Source organism: Nerophis lumbriciformis, linkage group LG21, assembly GCF_033978685.3.
Source record: "Nerophis lumbriciformis linkage group LG21, RoL_Nlum_v2.1, whole genome shotgun sequence".
Classification (NCBI taxonomy): domain Eukaryota; kingdom Metazoa; phylum Chordata; class Actinopteri; order Syngnathiformes; family Syngnathidae; genus Nerophis; species Nerophis lumbriciformis.
In genome coordinates this window covers 33523764-33543544 of record NC_084568.2, presented here as the reverse complement: position 1 = coordinate 33543544, position 19781 = coordinate 33523764, and the positions used below count along the sequence as shown (strand labels likewise).

At 40.2% G+C, this 19781-nt stretch overlaps 1 protein-coding gene across 3 annotated transcripts in view; it reads right to left on the bottom strand.

Annotated features, from left to right (window-relative positions):
- col16a1 (collagen, type XVI, alpha 1) overlaps nucleotides 1-19781 on the bottom strand; it is a 375244-nt gene that overhangs the window by 238339 nt on the left and 117124 nt on the right. For 2 of the 3 annotated variants that reach the window (XM_072915590.1, XM_072915592.1), the window contains exons 1-2: nucleotides 15490-15623; nucleotides 557-666 (exon numbers count right to left, since the gene is read on the bottom strand). In XM_072915590.1, coding sequence (XP_072771691.1) covers nucleotides 557-632 — 76 coding nt within the window. In that variant the 5' untranslated portion in view covers nucleotides 633-666; nucleotides 15490-15623. Of the gene's footprint in view, nucleotides 1-556; nucleotides 667-15489; nucleotides 15624-19781 lie in introns of those variants that run through there. The other variant, XM_072915591.1, reaches the window with a different exon arrangement.

Here is a 19781-nt window from a genome sequence, read left to right as displayed (position 1 = left end):
TATGATTACATCAATATTTTTTATTGTCACAAAGTCCTTTTTCCTTTTTAAAACAACATTTATATTATTTTTATAAACTCAGGAAATATGTCCCTGGACACATGAGGACTTTGAATATGACCAATGTATGATCCTGTAACTACTTGGTATCGGATCGATACCTAAATCTGTGGTATTATCCAAAACGGATGTAAAGTATCCAAACAACAGAAGAAAATGTGATTATTACATTTTAACAGAAGTGTAGAAACATACGAATTAAGCAGATATTAACAGTAAATGAACAAGTGGATTAATAATCCATTTTTTACAGTTTGTCCCTCATAATGTTGACAAATTGTGTCAGCAGACAAATTAGAATGTTCACTATTTTATTTAAGGCAAAATTGTTCTTTAATTGCAATAAAAAACATGTGTTAAATAGACCGTAAGATTTCTTGTTAAAATAAAACCAATAACGCAATTGTTTTGTGGTCCCCTTTGTTTAGAAAAGTATCGATAGGTATCGAAAAGTACCAAAATGCATTTTGGTACCGGTACCAATCCTAGTTCTTACCTTCTTCTGATGCCAGCGTGTCACATGATCTGAAGCTGAGGGCCAGCAGAGCCAGGCAGGAGCAGAGAAGCCACATAGTTTCACACGCCTCGCCTCACCTCAGCCACCACCTGATGGATGAACGGACACAAAACGTCAAACTCCTCCCAATATTCCTCTTGCACACCCTTCTGACTGTTGACAGCTGCAAGATGATGCTCCTTTCAGTCTGACTGGAATGGATGTATATTTATGAGCGAGTCAGTGTATTAATGATGTAGTATGATGCAGGCTTTGTTCCAGGCATATGAATTAGCCACATTTCGCTCATTTAGAGTGTGAGTTTATCAGCCCTGATCATAGTCATTATCCCAGCCGTGTGGCAGCAACACAATAACACATGCATGCAAAAGTGGGGGAACATTACACACACATCAAAAGAGCAATGTTGGGGGGAATAAATTACAAAGTGAAAAGCACTGCAAAATGAACAATGCACACTAGAGTTGGTCCGGTCCAAATTACACATCTGGATGAGTCATGGTAACATCGCACCAGATGCTTGCATGTGACCCAACAACAAAGCCCAGACGCCACTTTCCGAAAAAACATTGAGAGTCAATCTCCACAGCCCCTTCAAGTGTGTTCCTCATTGACAAACATGAGGTTGCACACGCAGACGCTGTGAGTCACATGATACACATCATAGACTGACCCAGGCTCGCCCCCAGCATGTGACCACCTGTCCTGTTCGCCAGGAGGAATTACCTTCCACCTCTTTTGTCCCCAAAGTTTACAGAGTCTGCCTCGTGGTGGAAACTAACAAAGTTTCCAGACTATAGAGCAGAGGTCCCCAAACTTTTTGACACGGGGGCCGCATTGGGTTAAAACTATTTGGCCGGGGGCCGGGCTGTGTGTGTGTGTGTATATATATATATATATATATATATATATATATATATATATATTAGATATATATATATATATATATATATATATATATATATATTAGATATATATATATATATATATATATATATATATATATATATATATATATATATATATATATATATATATATATTATATATATATATATTACATATATATACATATATATATATATATATATATATATATATTAGATACATATATATATATATATATATATATTAGATATATATATATATATATATATATATATATATATTAGATATATATATACTTTCCGCGCGTGATGATGTCACGTTATCGATGAGAAAATGCATTTTTAGACAATATGATTTGCCTGAGCGGCTAGGAGACACCGTGAGTAGCAAGCGGTACAAAGTGGATAAGAAAAGACAGAATTTAAAAAAATTTTTTTTTTTAATATATAATACTTGGGACTTCCTGCGGGCCTGATTTTGGACGCTGGCGGGCCGGATTCGTAGTTTGGGGACCACTGCTATAGAGCGCAGCGGTATATAAGCCGCACACATTAAATTTTAGGGAAAAAAGTGTTTTTAATCAGCACCGGACTACAAACCGCGATCAAAAGTGTACATACACTTGTAAAGAACATAATGTCATGGCTGTCTTGAGTTTCCAATCATTTCTACAACTTTTATTTTTTTGTGATAGAGTGATTGGAGCACATACTTGTTGGTCACAAAAAACATTCATGCTTCTTTTATGAATTTATTATGGGTCTACTGAAAATGTGAGCAAATGTGCTGGGTCAAAAGTATACATACAGCAATGTTAATATTTGCTTACATGTCCCTTGGCAAGTTTACCTGCAATAAGGCACTTTTGGTAGCCATCCACAAGCTTCTGCTTGAATTTTTGACCACTCTTCTTGACAAAATTGGTGCAGTTCAGCTAAATGTGTTGGTTTTCTGACATGGACTTGTTTCTTCAGCATTGTCCACACGTTTAAGTCAGGACTTTGGGAAGGCCATTCTAAAACCTTCATTCTAGCCTGATTTAGCCATTCCTTTACCACTTTTGACGTGTGTTTGGGGTCATTGTCAACTGCGCCAAAGACCCAACCTCCGGGCTGATGAGTTTAGGTTGTCCTGAAGAATTTTAGGTAAACCTCCTTTTTCATTGTCCCATTTAAAGCACCAGTTCCATTGGCAGCAAAACAAGCCCAGAGCATAATACTACCACCACCATGCTTGACGGTAGGATGGTGTTCCTGGGATTAAAGGCCTCACCTTTTTTCCTCCAAACATATTGCTGGGTATTGTGGCCAAACAGCTCAACTTTTTAGCCAGAATCGGCTGCGTGATAACGCACTGCATCATGATTGGGATGTGCGGCCATGTTTGTGTTTTTAAATAAGCGCAGTCTGATAGACAACTTCATTGTCTTGTTTTCTTTCTTACATACTAAAAACGCCACCTTAGCGCTTTAAAGGCTAATGAAATGCTTTATGTAAACATCATCCAGGGACCCAAGCCCGTCCCAGTGCAAAACATTTTTATGTTAAATGTATCTGCCAGCAAAACGCTATGAAACTACATTTTCCCCCCCTCCAGCTGGATGGGCAGAAGGTTAATCAAAGCCTCAGATGGCTGTGTCTGAACACTCTAAACCTGCAGCCATTATAGGCGGCTTGATGCCACATAATCATAATAATAAACAAGTTCACACAATACATAATGCATCATGTTCCACAAAACCGAGACTGATGCATACTTCATTGCTATAATTTTCTGGCCGTAATCCAAAGCAATTTTTGCAGGCTTCCTGATGTGTCGCAAATGGTGTCGTCTTTTTTTTTTCCCCCGTCGACTTCATGAGCCGATAGATTCAGGGCAACAAAGCTGGACGTTGCAGATAAAGCGAAAAGAGGTTGGAAAACTGGACTCTGCCGCCACGCTAGCCTTGAGCGCATTACGAAGGAAACGGAATGCTTGGGTCACTGTGAGTGAAGCCAATAGAGAAACCAGTTGTGAGAGAAAACTTGGAGAGCAATCACCAAAAATAAACTTGATACCTAAAACCTCGATTTTTTTTGGTCTTGCAGAAACTTTTTCCCTAGAGTTCCCTACTAGGATTAAGGTGTCATGAATACCGTATGTGGAATTTCCAACGCTTACAGTTTGAGCGACATGATGTTTGGATGGAAAGCTGTAGATACTGTGAATGTCTCAAAACACAGGCATTATTGTCTGTAGTCTGATTAGCTTTCAACATAAGTGATTAACAAGATACGTTTGTCTTGCCTGAAAAGACTAAACAAAAAAACTACAGCTGATTTTTCTTTTATTTGATCAAAAACTAGTAGTATGAAATTAGAAAATCATTGAAAACTAGGGTTGCAAAATTCCGGGAATATTCAAAGTTGGAAACTTTCCATGGGAATTAACGGGAATATATGGGAATTAACGGGAATTAATGGAAAAATAATGGGAATAACCATTGAATGCAACATGCTAGATCTTGCAGCATGATTATTAGCTAAAACAACCTGATTTAATGCAAATTCAGTAGAATTTCAACCCTGCACTATGCATTCCTCCATCACATGCACAGATAATTCCCAGCATGCTACACACTACAGCAGGGCTATTGAGGCCACACTAGTATTTGAGCTCAAGGACTTCATGCAGTCAGGTAAGTGTTGATGATATTACTGGGGTAAACATATTAGATCTATGGTATTCAAGTTTAATAAAGGTGTAATTGCTTGTTACTGTATGACTGTAGACTACTCCAGCAGACTTTCACTCAAGCTAGGTAGCTGTTCCTGTAGTTGTTAAATTATTTTAGGGCCAATATCTCTAGCTGGCTACCACAATCTCATAATGAACCGAAAATATTTCTCCGTTAGCCATGATGCTAATTTTCTCTATGTTAAATCCCATTCATTTATGCTAACAACGTTAGCGATCCGAATTTACCTTTTTTGTGATCTGTAAAGTTCAACTAGCAAATACTAAATCAAAACGTGTCTTTTCCTCTGCCTTCTGTTCTGCTAGCCATTCTGTTGTCATACAAGAATGCAGGTTATAGTTTGATTTAGCATGCTGATTGACTGTTCATTTATTCATTTAGCCCATTTCTATTCATTTGTCCATCAGTAAAATATTTGTAAAGACTACTCCAATTGTTTAGCTGACTATTTATATCTGTGTGTGGCATTGCATTAGTCTTTTACAAGAATAAATAAATACAAACAGAATAATAATACACCATCTGATGTGTGGAGACATTTCACCCCAACCTATGTAGGAGGAAAGACTGTGTACATTTGCAAATACTGTGCAAAGAGCTATGTCAAAAATGCCACAAAGATGCAGCAGCATATACAAACCCTGTTTCCATATTAACTGGGAAATTGTGTTAGATGTAAATATATACGGAATACAATGATTTGCAAATCCTTTTCAACGCATATTCAATTGAATGCACTACAAAGACAACATATTTGATGTTCAAACTCATAAACATTATTTTTTTTTTGCAAATAATAATTAACTTAGAATTTCATGGCTGCAACACGTGACAAAGTAGTTGGGAAAGGGCATGTTCATCACTGTGTTACATGGCCTTTCCTTTTAACAACACTCAGTAAACGTTTGGGAACTGAGGAGACACATTTTTTAAGCTTCTCAGGTGGAATTCTTTCCCATTCTTGCTTGATGTACAGCTTAAGTTGTTCAACAGTCCGGGGGTCTCCGTTGTGCTATTTTAGGCTTCATAATGCGCCACACATTTTCAATGGGAGACAGGTCTGGACTACAACGCAGGCCTGTCTGGTACCCGCACTCTTTTACTATGAAGCCACGTTGATGTAACACGTGGCTTGGCATTGTCTTGCTGAAATAAGCAGGGGCGTCCATGATAACGTTGCTTGAATGGCAACATATGTTGCTCCAAAACCTGTATGTACCTTTCAGCATTAATGGCGCCTTCACAGATGTGTAAGTTACCCATGTCTTGGGCACTAATACACCCCCATACCATCACACATGCTGCCTTTTCAACTTTGCGCCTATAACAATCCGGATGGTTCTTTTCCTCTTTGTCCGGAGGACACGACGTCCACAGTTTCCAAAAACAATTTGAAATGTGGACTCGTCAGACCACTTTTCCACTTTGTATCAGTCCATCTTAGATGAGCTCAGGCCCAGCGAAGCCGACGGCGTTTCTGGGTGTTGTTGATAAACGGTTTTCGCCTTGCATAGGAGAGTTTTAACTTGCACTTACAGATGTAGCGACCAACTGTAGTTACTGACAGTGGGTTTCTGAAGTGTTCCTGAGCCCATGTGGTGATATCCTTTACACACTGATGTCGCTTGTTGATGCAGTACAGCCTGAGGGATCGAAGGTCTCGGGCTTAGCTGCTTACGTGCAGTGATTTCTCCAGATTCTCTGAACCCTTTGATGATATTACGGACCGTAGATGGTGAAATCCCTAAATTCCTTGCAATAGCTGGTTGAGAAAGGTTTTTCTTAAACTGTTCAAGAATTTGCTCACGCATTTGTTGACAAAGTGGTGACCCTCGCCCCATCCGTGTTTGTGAATGACTGAGCATTTCATGGAATCTACTTTTATACCAAATCATGGCACCCACCTGTTCCCAATTTGCCTGTTCACCTGTGGGATGTTCCAAATAAGTGTTTGATGAGCATTCCTCAACTTTATCAGTATTTATTGCCACCTTTCCCAACTTATTTGTCACGTGTTGCTGGCATCAAATTCTAAAGTTAATGATTATTTGCAAAAAAAAAAAGTATATCAGTTTGAACATCAAATATGTTGTCTTTGTAGCATATTCAACTGAATATGGGTTGCAAATTATTTGCAAATCATTGTATTCCGTTTATATTTACATCTAACACAATTTCCCAACTCATATGGAAACAGGGTTTGTAGACAAGTGCCCAATAATATATCATTATTGTAATTCCCCATTAATTCCCATATATTCCCATGAATTCCCATGGACGGTGTCCAACTTTGAATAATCAAAAAATGGTCAATATTTCCAAACTTCCCGAGCTTAACTTCCCGTGGTAAATTTCCGGAAAATTTACCGGAAACTTTCCACCCCTTTGCAACCCTATTGAAAACACTTTTCTTTTATTTGGAACAAACATCTCGCTTTCAATAGCATTAGCCATGTTTTTCTAGGTGTGTAAATTGCCTTGGGGCAAAAAGTATGCTGCAGCAAGAGGAGATACAAATACATGTTTTATTTTTTAAATCTTCTGCAACAAAAAACTAAAATTTATCACTATATCGCTCAGGCTTTCAAACAAAGTTCTGAAATGGTGATTATTTTATATTTATTTTTGCTCATAATGTTAACCATTATCACTAAGTATGGACTTTAGTTTTGGGCGACAAAACATGCAATGAAGCGATGAAAATAATGGTTTCACATGCCTATATCCACACTGTCTATGTGGGAAAATGGGCTCCAGTTCTGGAGATAACCTCACACCAAAAGTGGGCGACGTAGCAAGTCTGGCGATTAAAAGGGGGTGTTCCAATTAAAAATAAGTTATCTGCCCATTATTGTAAAAATGTATTGATCAGATTAATTTTCAGGAGCAAAAATACACATAAAAAAACTTGTTTGTGAAAGTTTTGGGCGACAAAACATGCAATGAAGTGATGAAAATAATGGTTTCACATGCCTATATCCACACTGTCTATGTGGGAAAATGGGCTCCTGTTCTGGAGATAACCTCACGCCAAAAGTGGGCGACGTAGCAAGTCTGGCGATTAAAAGAGGGCATTTCAATTACAGTAAGTTATCTGCCCATTATTGTAAAAATTAATTGATCTTATGGAAAATGTCTGCCAGATTGATTTTCAGGAGCAAAAATACACAAAAAAAAACTTGTTTGTGAAATTTCGGTCATCTTGGCTATGGGTCCTTTAAGACAATGTTTTTCAACCTTTCTTGAGCCGAGGCACATTTTTTTCATTGAAAAAAATCCAAAGGCACACCACCAGCAGAAATCATTCAAATATAAAACTCGATATTGACAATAAAAAGTCGTCAGATAGGACTTTAAACCATAACCAAGCATGCAACACTATAGCTCTTGTCTCAAAGTAGGTGTACTGTCACCACCTGTCACATCACCCCCTGACTTATTTGGACTTTTTTGCTGTTTTCCTGTGTGTAGTGTTTTAGTTCTTGTCTTGCGCCCCTATTTTGGTGGCTTTTCCTGTTTTGTTGGTATTTTCCTATAGCAGTTTCATGTCTTCCTTTAAAGCGCTTTGTTTTAGCAAACAAGAATATTTCAGTTGTTTTTATCCTTCTTTGTGGGCACATTGTTGATCGTCATGTCATGTACGGATGCACTTTGTTGACGCCGTCTGCTGCTCCACACGCTGTAAGTCTTTGCTGTCGTCCAGCATTCTGTTTTTCTTCACTTTCAGTTGTAGTTTCATTCTGCATAGCCTTCCCTAAGCTTCAATGCCTTTTTTTTTTCAGGGGCACTCACCTTTTGTTTATTTTTCAGTTTAAGCATTAGACACCTTTTTACCTGCACGCTGCCTCCCGCTGTCGTCTGCATATTGTGATCACGACAAAGCAATTATCTACCTGTTGCCACCTACTGATATGGAGGAATATTACACGGTTACTCTGCCGAGCTCTAGACAGCACCGACACTCAACAACAACACATCATTTGCAGACTATAATTACTGGTTTGCAAAAAATATTTTTTACCCCAAATAGGTTAAATTAGATCATCTCCCACGGCACACCAGACTGTATCTCACGGCACACTAGTGTGCCGCGGCACAGTGGTTGAAAAACACTGCTTTAAGACACTACAATCCTTACAATCGGCCAGCCAGAGGGCTAGCAACAATAATAGCATAATGTTTTGTATGTGTTTTCACTCAGCTTTAGAACAAGTATTCAGAAAATGTGTCCAAAAATTACATCACCTGCCATGCAGAAGTCATTTGGGAACTGTTCAGCTTTTTTGGAGTAAGACATGAGTTTTGTTGTTTGAGGTGGCTGCTTGGAAGTCTGAGTGACGGAGTCCCAGAGGCAGACCGGGAGCTCACCCGTCAATGTGCAGGGCAGCCAGCTAAATTGTTGGCATAGCTCCATGGAGGGGAGTTTAGTTTGGTGGCAGCGGTTGCGTGTTTGTGAAATCATGAACGCGATTTCCGCAGACAAACGTATCTCCTCCTCATGATGACCTCAGTCACATTACGTCAATTTCTTTTCATCGTAGATTTAGTTTTTATTGGCAACATTTTATAATTCCGTTCGACAATCCATTAACGCGATAATGGATATAAAAGGGCCCTATGCTGCAAACTGATCAGTAACACAAATAAAAAATAAACACATGAACAAAGCACGCTCCGAACAGTGTTCGGTCAACCGAATGGTCTGGATTATTTTCATAAACCGTTCCATCCCGAGTAATGTCTGTTGAGTTATTTTGATGGATGATCTATACCAGTGGTCCCCAACCATCGGTCCGTGGATCGATTGGTAAATTATTATTTTTTTTTTATTATTAAATCAACATAAAAAACACAAGATACACTTACAATTAGTGCACCAACACAAAAAACCTCCCTCCCACACCTCCCTCTCATTCAAAGGGTTGTTTCTTTCTGTTATTAATATTTGTGGTTCCTACATTATATATCAATATAGATCAATACAGTCTGCAGGGATACAGTCCATAAGCACACGATTGTGCTTTTTTAATGACAAAAATTTTCAAACGTTACAAAAAGGTTGGGGACCACTGATGTATACCACTACACAAGTTATACACTGACTACTTTAAAGTATATACAACTTTCATTTCTATAGTATTGGCTCCTAAAGCGGCCCTATTGTGCAAAACCAACTTTTCTTACATATTTGTACTTGTTTTTGTGTATTTGGGATCTGCATAAGTCCTGAAAATTTGCAATCAAACCGTGGAGTCATTGCTGAGATATTCAAAAAACAATCTTGCCTTCCTTCATACTTCCTCAAAACAAGCTGTTTGGAATTTGCCCCCAGTTGTGACGTTTTTTCACGTCAGCGGATATATCTATAAATGGAAGAAATTTACCCAAAGTGCTTTGTGCGAGTCCGCCATTGTAGTCCAACGTTGTAGTCAATAAGCTTCTTATTTTTTTTCTACCCTCTTGTTGTGAGGCAGACTGGCTCGCACTTGCACATGCATCCGCCGCTGTTGCCATGTCTAATCCAAAGTAGCATAACGTTCGAATGAGGGATGGGAATCGAAAACCGTTTTTTTATTCAAAACCGGTTAGCAGTGTATCAATTCATTGGCATCACTTGCCATTTTGTCTAGCGATTCTCTTTACGGTTATTCCGAGTGGGGATGACGTCATTACACATAGTTGCGTAGCGATGTCAGAGCGCAAAATGGCAACACCCGGTCGGAACAAACACTAACATTTTACAAGAAAATATTGCAACAGCGCTATTTGCATGAATTAAAATGCTGCTATTTCATTAACAATATGCTGAAACATTTGAACAGAGAGCATGTAATAATTATAAATGGATGTCGCGTTTATGAACCGCTCCGATTTCATCCCAGGCAGTAGTAACGCAAGCATGTCATCTGAATACAGCAGGTATTAACTGACCGCCTATCATGTTAGCGCTATTATTTCTTCATTTGAAAGAAATGTCTTCTCATTTAGAGAAGCATGACAGGAGACAGATTCTAACTGGCTCCGAGGCGGGCAGTACTCCCTCCATTTCACATCTGCCGCTAGACCAATGTCACCGAGCAGCTACTAAATTTGTGGCCAAAAGCTTGCATATGTTTGATACAGTGTACACTCCTAATTTGTAGTAAGTGAATATTCAATTGTAGTCAGAGGAAATGTGCACCAGATTATCTCTGGATATCGTGTACAAGTCCATTTATGTCAGCAATTAACTTCACATGCGAAACTAATATGTGATATTACCTCATTACATGCAAAGTGAGATACTGTTTGTAAGGCCTTTATTATCATTTTGATGATCCTGTCTTACACTTTTTGAATCAATCAATCAATGTTTACTTATACAGCCCTATATCACGAGTGTCTCAAAGGGCTGCATAAGCCACAACGACATCCTCGGCTCAGATCCCACACCAGGGCAAGGAAAAACTCAACCCAATAAGACAATAAGAAACCTTGGAGGGGAAACTCCACATTTTCTGACAATTTCCATTCAATGTTTTCACAAACTGTAAGCCACAATCATCACAATTATAACCAATAAAGGCTTGACATATCTCACCCTGCATGTAATAAATTAATATCACATGTTACTAAATGTTACATTATTGTGCCATTTCCACATGATTTATTTTGTTAATTTCTACAGAAGAATATTTATTACATTTATTTTCAAAAAAGTACCTTAATTTTCTTCTATGCTACGTATGTGAGCTCACTGTAGGCTTTGTAAAGTCATGTTACCTCTAAACTAAACAAAATTGATGCTGATCCACATTTTTTCCCTTCTTCTTTTCCAAATAAGAATCGATAAGAAAACCGTTACAGAACCGAATCGTTAAAGGGGAACATTATCACCAGACCTATATAAGCGTCAATATATACGGTACCTTGATGTTGCAGAAAAAAAGACCATATATTTTTTCAACCAATTTCCGAACTCTAAATGGGTGAATTTTGGCGAATTAAACGCCTTTCTAATATTCGCTCTCGGAGCGATGACGTCACAACGTGGCGTCACATCGGGAAGCAATCCGCCATTTTCTCAAACAACGAGTCAAATCAGCTCTGTTATTTTCCGTTTTTTCGACTGTTTTCCGTACCTTGGAGACATCATGCCTCGTCGGTGTGTTGTCGGAGGGTGTAACAACACGCACAGGGACGGATTCAAGTTGCACCAGTGGCCCAAAGATGCGAAAGTGGCAAGAAATTGGACGTTTGTTCCGCACACTTTACCGACGAAAGCTATGCTACAACAGAGATGGCAAGAATGTGTGGATATCCTGCGACACTCAAAGCAGATGCATTTCCAACGATAAAGTCAAAGAAATCTGCCGCCAGACCCCCATTGAATCTGCCGGAGTGTGTGAGCAATTCAGGGACAAAGGACCTCGGTAGCACGGCAAGAAATGGCGGCAGTTTGTTCCCGCAGACGAGCGAGCTAAACCCCCTATCGACCCTAGCTTCCCTGGCCTGCTGACATCAACTCCAAAACGGGACAGATCAGCTTTCAGGAAAAGAGCGCGGATGAGGGTATGTCTACAAAATATATTAATTGATGAAAATTGGGCTGTCTGCACTCTCAAAGTGCATGTTGTTGCCAAATGTATTTCATATGCTGTAAACCTAGTTCATAGTTGTTAGTTTCCTTTAATGCCAAACAAACACATACCAATCGTTGGTTAGAAGGCGATCGCCGAATTCGTCCTCGCTTTCTCCCGTGTCGCTGGCTGTCGTGTCGTTTTCGTCGGTTTCGCTTGCATACGGTTCAAACCGATATGGCTCAATAGCTTCAGTTTCTTCTTCAATTTCGTTTTCGCTACCTGCCTCCACACTACAACCATCCGTTTCAATACATGCGTAATCTGTTGAATCGCTTAAGCCGCTGAAATCCGAGTCTGAATCCGAGCTAATGTCGCTATAGCTTGCTGTTCTTTCCGCCATGTTTGTTTGTGTTGGCTTCACTATGTGACGTCACAGGAAAATGGACGGGTGGTTAAAGTCAGGCACTTTGAAGCTTTTTTTAGGGATATTGCGTGATGGGTAAAATTTTGAAAAAAAACTTAGAAAAATATAATACGCCACTGGGAACTGATTTTTAATGGTTTTAACCATTCTGAAATTGTGATAATGTTCCCCTTTAAGCAGAATCGGAACTACAAAAATCTCATAAAATCCCATCCCTAATTCGAATTTATATCTGTCAGTAGAGTCCATATAGAAGAACTAAAAAATTCCAATATGGCTGACGGGGGGACGACGCAGTCAAAGTGGGCGTGGCTTGGAGGAGGACTTCGACACATAAATAAGCCTGTCCACAAGACGCCGCATCCTGAAGAGACAGTCAAAAAGCGGTTTGATGATGTTCTGTGAAACAAAGTCTATGCAAAATTCTGACCAAAGAACCACCGTTACATGTGATGTAGAACACAAGGAAGTATTTTAAATGTAAGGAATAACATTGTATTTGAGGGGTTTAGAAAGATACTGTTTTTCTATACTTTAAAACTGCAAAAACTTTGTCAGTCAGGTAAAAGGTGAAGGTTCAACAGCTGTTTTCTAGCCGTGGCTCTACTTCACTTCAGTAATAATAGCCAACTTCCTGATTACCCTGTGGTGTTTTGACCACCAATGACCTTTTGAAAGCAGGGAGTGCACATAAAGTTCAACAGAGTTAAAGCACAGAGGGTCGCCATGTCTGTACATGCACGCACTCGCAGACTGACACACTTTCCAAAGTCTGTAGCGGTTGGAAACTGGCAGAGATCAAGCCAATAATGTACACAGGTACGGACATGCATCAAAGTACACACACAGGGACACTGCAAACGCATGTATAAGGAGTAAGGAGCATCTCATGGGCAATGTGTACAAGGCAGATTTTCCACTGGCAAAATTGCAGGCCCTTTGAGGATGCATCATAGTTCTTTGCATCTTTGTATTCTGACTTTATGGGCTGCTTCCTGAGACCACATTCTTATACAAGGCCTAATGTTTACTAGCCTGTACTTGGCTCACCCCCAACCTGAAAGTTTGCAGCGCAACCTCAAAGTTATGATATATTCCTCCTTATATGCAATAACTGGGAGCAATAGAAACTTGCTGAGGCAATATCCCAAAGTGTGTGACGCTTAGGAGAAGCTGAGGCAAGTTTTCAGCAGTCTTACATTCTGGTAAATGTCCAAGAGTTTGAATATTCAGTAATGAGAAACAGGCCAGCACTGTAACAGAGCAGGAAGAGAGCGTGGGGGGGGGAAAGCAGAACAGTTAATCGCAGGGAGTTTACTCTACACTGTCTCAAGTTACCAAAGAGTTTCAGTATACCCCTGACAATATGAAACTACTCTAATGACATAAGCTGACTGGCCCAGAGACCCCAATGTGCATGGTTTGGTCCACGTCACCAAGTATTTCTAGGCTTGAAACTAATCTCTGCTGACTCGGATATAACAAAGAGTCAAAGGGTTTTTTCCACTCTTGCTGTAAGCCCCTGGAGAGAGGTTAATCAAGCGCTTGCTGCAGGACTCACTGCAATTTAAGGAGCCCTATTATGCAAAACCAACTTTTCTTACCTACTAGCCCGTTTTTGTGTATTTGGGATCCACAAAAATCCCGAAAATTTGAAATCAAACCATAGAGGCATGGCGGAGATATTTATATCTTCCTCCTATGCAGGAGATCGCAAAAAGCCGCTGCCTGACCAGGGCTCGGAAAATCTGCAGAGACTCCTCCCACCCCCACCAAGGACTGTTTTCACTGCTGGACTCTAGCAAGAGGTTCCACAACCTCCGTAGCAGAACCTCCAGGTTCTGTAACAGCTTCTTCCCTCAGGCCGTAAGACTCTTGAACGCATCATAATAATCCCCTCAATTCCCCCAAAAAACGGATTAACTCGCTGGAATATAAAGACAATACAACATAGATCCGTAAACCTGGATGCATATACAAAAGTGCAATATATTTATCTGTACAGTAATCTATTTATTTATATCTTCACCTCATTGCTCTTTTATCCTGCACTACAACCAGCTAATGCAACAAAGTGTCGTTCTTATCTGTACTGTAAAGTTCAAATTTTAATGACAATAAAGAAGTCTAAGTATAATAAAACAATCTTGCCTTTTTCCAAACGAGCCATTTGGGATATGAGACTTTATTGGCGTATTTTGCCTAGGTAGCATCAAAAGATAGTCCATATATGGTAGAGGTTCACCCAAAGAAGTTTGCCATTTGTATTCAGTTGTCGTCAATATGTTCCTTGTTGTGAGGCACACTGGCTCGTACATGCACATACATATTCTGCTGTTGCCATTTTGAAAAAAAAAAAAGCAGCTTAAAGTTTTAACATATATCTGTCAGTAGACTCCATATAGAGTCGAGGCAGTCGAAGGGAGCGTGGCCTGGAGGAGGACTTAGGCACGTAATTCAAAACAGCCCAAGAAAAGGCGCATTCTGAAGAGACAGAAAGCGGCTTAAAGATGGTCTGCAAAACAAAGTCGATGCAACATTTTGACCAAAGAACCATCATTACATGTTATGTAGACCACAAATAAGTGGTTTCAATGTAAATAATTAAAAAAACAACTTTAAATGAATGGCTACAAAGGTGTCATGTTCACGGGGCAGGATAGCATTGAGTCCAAAGTCTTTGGAAAGCCCTACACATCAGTAGTTACTGTGAAATCTGCTTCTCTGGGATGGAGCGAGAAGAAGTGGGCTGTAGGGCCATGACTGATGCGAAAGCCAGGAAACATGGAGAGGCTGACTAATAAAGAAAACAGATGTGACTGTGGTATCTGTGCTACCTTTGAAAGCTGACATTCTGTTCACTGCAGTCATTCACACGGACAATGCCTCAACAGAACACCACTTTGGCAAGAATACAAGCCTTAGTCAGCGACATGCTACATCAAATATGGCTTAGATAATAGACTAGGAGAAAAGATGCTACCATCATCACTTTGGCCACAAGCCCCACGACTAGAACTCCATTTGGGTGCAATCTATTCTCATGTTCTCCAATTCAGTTGGTTAATTATAAGGTAATCATTTCAACTTTAGCAAATAGTACAAGTCATTTTCCCTTAAAGTCCAGTTCAGTTAATTGCAGGCAATCATGAATATGCAGAAAATATTCACAAAAAACTAACTTGGTGAGGTGAACATTTTCCTCTTATGCATGTTAATATCTTATTATACTTTTTATAGCACACTCTACATGTTGCAATGCATGTTAACTCTTGACTTCCTAAAGAATCCTAAAGACATACCTTCAACTTTTGACTAAGTCCACAAACTTGCAATCACATGAATCCTTCAATAAGTGTGCGTATATAACTCCAACAGAAGTCCAAAGTAATCCAGTGTTTTGTTTGCGCCTTTCTGTCTTGAGGCTTCTTTCTACGGAGAAAAAGGAAGAGGAAAAGTCACAACGAGAGTGGGTGTCCAACTTTTCCCCTCCCCTTTTCTCCTAATAATTCCCAAGTCTCTCCCACATTTTTTTTTTCTATCTCCTTGCTTTTCTTCCCCGTCTGCACTTTTTCCCCCCCGTCTCCAAGAGGGAGATCCCTTCACTTTGTCCATTGCACAGAGCCTTGGAAGCAGATCTCTAATCTGGCGAGCATCCTTCCCCGAGGCCTGTGCCCTCTGCTTAGCCTTTCCTTTCCTTACTCCTTACTCCTTACCTCTCACTGTTTGATTCATAGATGACTGCAGGCTAAAGAAGGCATGTTTCTGTTCTGGCTTGGGTTCAAGCGCTGTAAAAAGATGATTATGGCCATACAGCTGCTGCATTATTAAGAAGAATTCACTGCATTATATTTCATAAATGCATCATACCTACATTTGATTGATAGCCCCTACTTCCATATTGTTTATTGCTGGGTTTTATTGAAGCAATCCATAGAGGCTCCGGTTGCAGCCCATGACCAAACAGAGACCCTTAATGGCCACATCAATTGCGCTTGGTAAATTGTTCGATAGGCAAATACCACTTTGGCATTTATCTTTGTGTTCCTGTGTAGATACTGGAGAGTGCTCATATCATATTTATGATCGACGGTATACTATATCATTACCTTTAACCTTTAGCTCAGTAAATATGTAAATTCATGCAAAGGCTCACACATGAGGGCGGTGGAAAAGATTATGTGACGCTGCGCATGCTTTGCAAATAAAAGCTTCAACATTTACAGAAAACAAAATAATACTACCCTTTATGTGTTGTAAATCGACAGCTATATAATATTAATAAAGTCCTTCAAATATTTGCCCTGCAACGTCAAAAAATTAGGTTCCCAAAAAAATTTAAAAAAAAAAATTTCCTTTTAAAATTACTTCAGTCCCTCTAAAATATACAACTAAATTATTGATATTATGATTAATATTTTATAATAGCAATATTAGTTATAATACATTTGTTTTGTTGTTAATCCTTTCAAAGTAATTTTCTTAATTTGTAAAAAAAAAAAACAACAAAAAAAAACATGACAATTAAAATGCATTTTACAGATGATTTTCTTATTATTATTTTGGCCCTAAGATGTTTTCAAACATTGCAAAAACAGAAACAAAAAACCCCCAAAAATTTCAAATTTGACGTCCGAACGACAGAAAAATCCATGTTTCTCAAAAGTGTCGTGAAACTATTATAAATTATTATTTTACTAGATTAAACAAGACAGTTATTTAAAAGTGTTTCAGTCTGAAATTTACAGCACATATAAAAAAATAAATAACATTTTGGGGATTTTAACCCAAAAGGCCCCGGGGGTGGATGAGATCCGCCCGGAGTTCCTTAAGGCTTTGGATGCTGTGGGGCTGTCTTGGTTGACAAGACTCTGCAGCATCGCGTGAACATCGGGGGCAGTACCTCTGGATTGGCAGACCGGGGTGGTGGTTCCTCTCTTTAAGAAGGGGAACCGGAGGGTGTGTTCTAACTATCGTGGGATCATACTCCTCAGCCTTCCCGGTAAGGTCTATTCAGGTGTACTGGAGAGGAGGCTACGCCGGATAGTCGAACCTCGGATTCAGGAGGAACAGTGTGGTTTTCGTCCTGGTCGTGGAACTGTGGACCAGCTCTATACTCTCGGCAGGGTCCTTGAGGGTGCATGGGAGTTTGCCCGACCAGTCTACATGTGCTTTGTGGACTTGGAGAAGGCATTCGACCGTGTCCCTCGGGAAGTCCTGTGGGGAGTGCTCAGAGAGTATGGGGTATCGAACTGTCTGATTTTGGCGGTCCGCTCCCTGTATGATCAGTGCCAGAGCTTGGTCCGCATTGCCGGCAGTAAGTCGGACACGTTTCCAGTGAGGGTTGGACTCCACCAAGGCTGCCCTTTGTCACCGATTCTGTTCATAACTTTTATGGACAGAATTTCTAGGCGCAGTCAAGGCGTTGAGGGGATCCGGTTTGGTGGCTGCAGGATTAGGTCTCTGCTTTTTGCAGATGATGTGGTCCTGATGGCTTCATCTGGCCAGGATCTTCAGCTCTCACTGGATCGCTTCGCAGCCGAGTGTGAAGCGACTGGGATGAGAATCAGCACCTCCAAGTCCGTGTCCATGGTTCTCGCCCGGAAAAGGGTGGAATGCCATCTTCGGGTTGGGGAGGAGACCCTGCCCCAAGTGGAGGAGTTCAAGTACCTCGGAGTCTTGTTCACGAGTGAGGGAAGAGTGGATGGTGAGATCGACAGGCGGATCGGTGCGTCATCTTCAGTAATGCGGACGCTGTATCGATCCGTTGTGGTGAAGAAGGAGCTGAGCCGGAAGGTAAAGCTCTCAATTTACCGGTCGATCTACGTTCCCATCCTCACCTATGGTCATGAGCTTTGGGTTATGACCGAAAGGACAAGATCACGGGTACAAGCGGCCGAAATGAGTTTCCTCCGCCGGGTGGCGGGGCTCTCCCTTAGAGATAGGGTGAGAAGCTCTGTCATTCGGGGGGAGCTCAAAGTAAAGCTCCACCACATGGAGAGGAGCTAGATGAGGTGGTTCGGGCATCTGGTCAGGATGCCACCCGATTGCCTCCCTCGGGAGGTGTTTAGGGCTCGTCCGACCGGTAGGAGGCCACGGGGAAGACCCAGGACACGTTGGGAAGACTATGTCTCCCGGCTGGCCTGGGAACGCCTCGGGATCCCCCGGGAGGAGCTGGACGAATTGGCTGGGGAGAGGGAAGTCTGGGCTTCCCTACTTAGGCTGCTGCCCCCGCGACCCGACCTCGGATGAGCGGAAGAAGATGGATGGATGGATGGACCTTTTAAACAATATTTTTACATAGTACATTGTTTTTTAAAAATAATTATATAATACTCCAATATTAACAGCAACACAAACAATTGCAGGAAACCATAGAATAAAAACTGTGAAATGTTACTGCATGTCGTAAAGCAATGTCTGCGTTTGGCCCTCAAATTTTTTTTTTGCCCAATGCGGCCTCAAGGTCAAAAAGTTTGGACACCCCTGGTTGAGATTCATGATGTATTATTTAATGTTTTGTGAGTTTACTTAGCCAAAATGACTGAAAAAATAAAACTGAAAGGCACAAAATGTCCCCAGCACCTCAAGGAATGTAACGTACTATTTGTTAAAATGATGTGTTAGTAACCAGAGGCTTAGAATTCAGGTTATCCTTTCAAGAATAGTGATAGCCTGCATGAACACCTAGACTTGCAAGGACCACTGAGTCCAGTCTACAGCAAAACAAATCAGAATTGTAAAAACAACCTTGTTAAAAAAAATGAATGGTTTGTTTAAAACCTGTCAAGTGAATAAAAATAATACGTTGACATGTGCAACATTTCTCTGCCCAAGCCGTCTTCTTTACTTGCTCAAAACAAAACAAAACAATCTTATGTAACCGCTACCTTTCCTTCCCAGAATATGTATTTATTTGTTCATGACAAGAAGACTAGAACATCCAATTATTATTTTTCAATACTGAATCAATGAATGCAATTCCAGACACCCCCTGTGAGTGACATATGCTGACAGATTTGTCTCCAAAAGCGGGCCACAAAGCAGCATGCGCCGACAATTTCAATAAGAACTGATTTAAAAGCTCCAAGATGCTACTGGCATTCGGAGCCATTCTTCTTCTAGCATGGTGGGGCTAAATTGGGATGACAAGCGTGAGAAACATGGTCATAAATGCTTCATCATAAAAAGGGTAACAAAAGAACAACAAAGATGAATATACTGTATTTTTATGTCTGCCATGAACTGAGATTTTCGGAGGGAAAACCGCAGAGAGCCTTAAGGGAGACATGGTGTTGTTAAATTGGTCCCAGTTCACCCAAAGGAGTCTGGGATTGTTTCTTGAGTGTGATATCTTGGTAGATGACACCTTGTGAGTGGGGCTGGCTAAATAACTAGAAAGTCAACTTTTTCTTTCTTTCTTTAGTTTATTTGGAACATGAACACACTTACAGCATAATACATCACACAATTTCATATCATTTCATTTTACATCATGCCCGAAAAGGAGTAGGAAGAAGCAAAGCTTCAGAAGGTTTACAAATATATAGAATCATTTACTGACCTTTTTATATAATAAAATAACATCTATGAA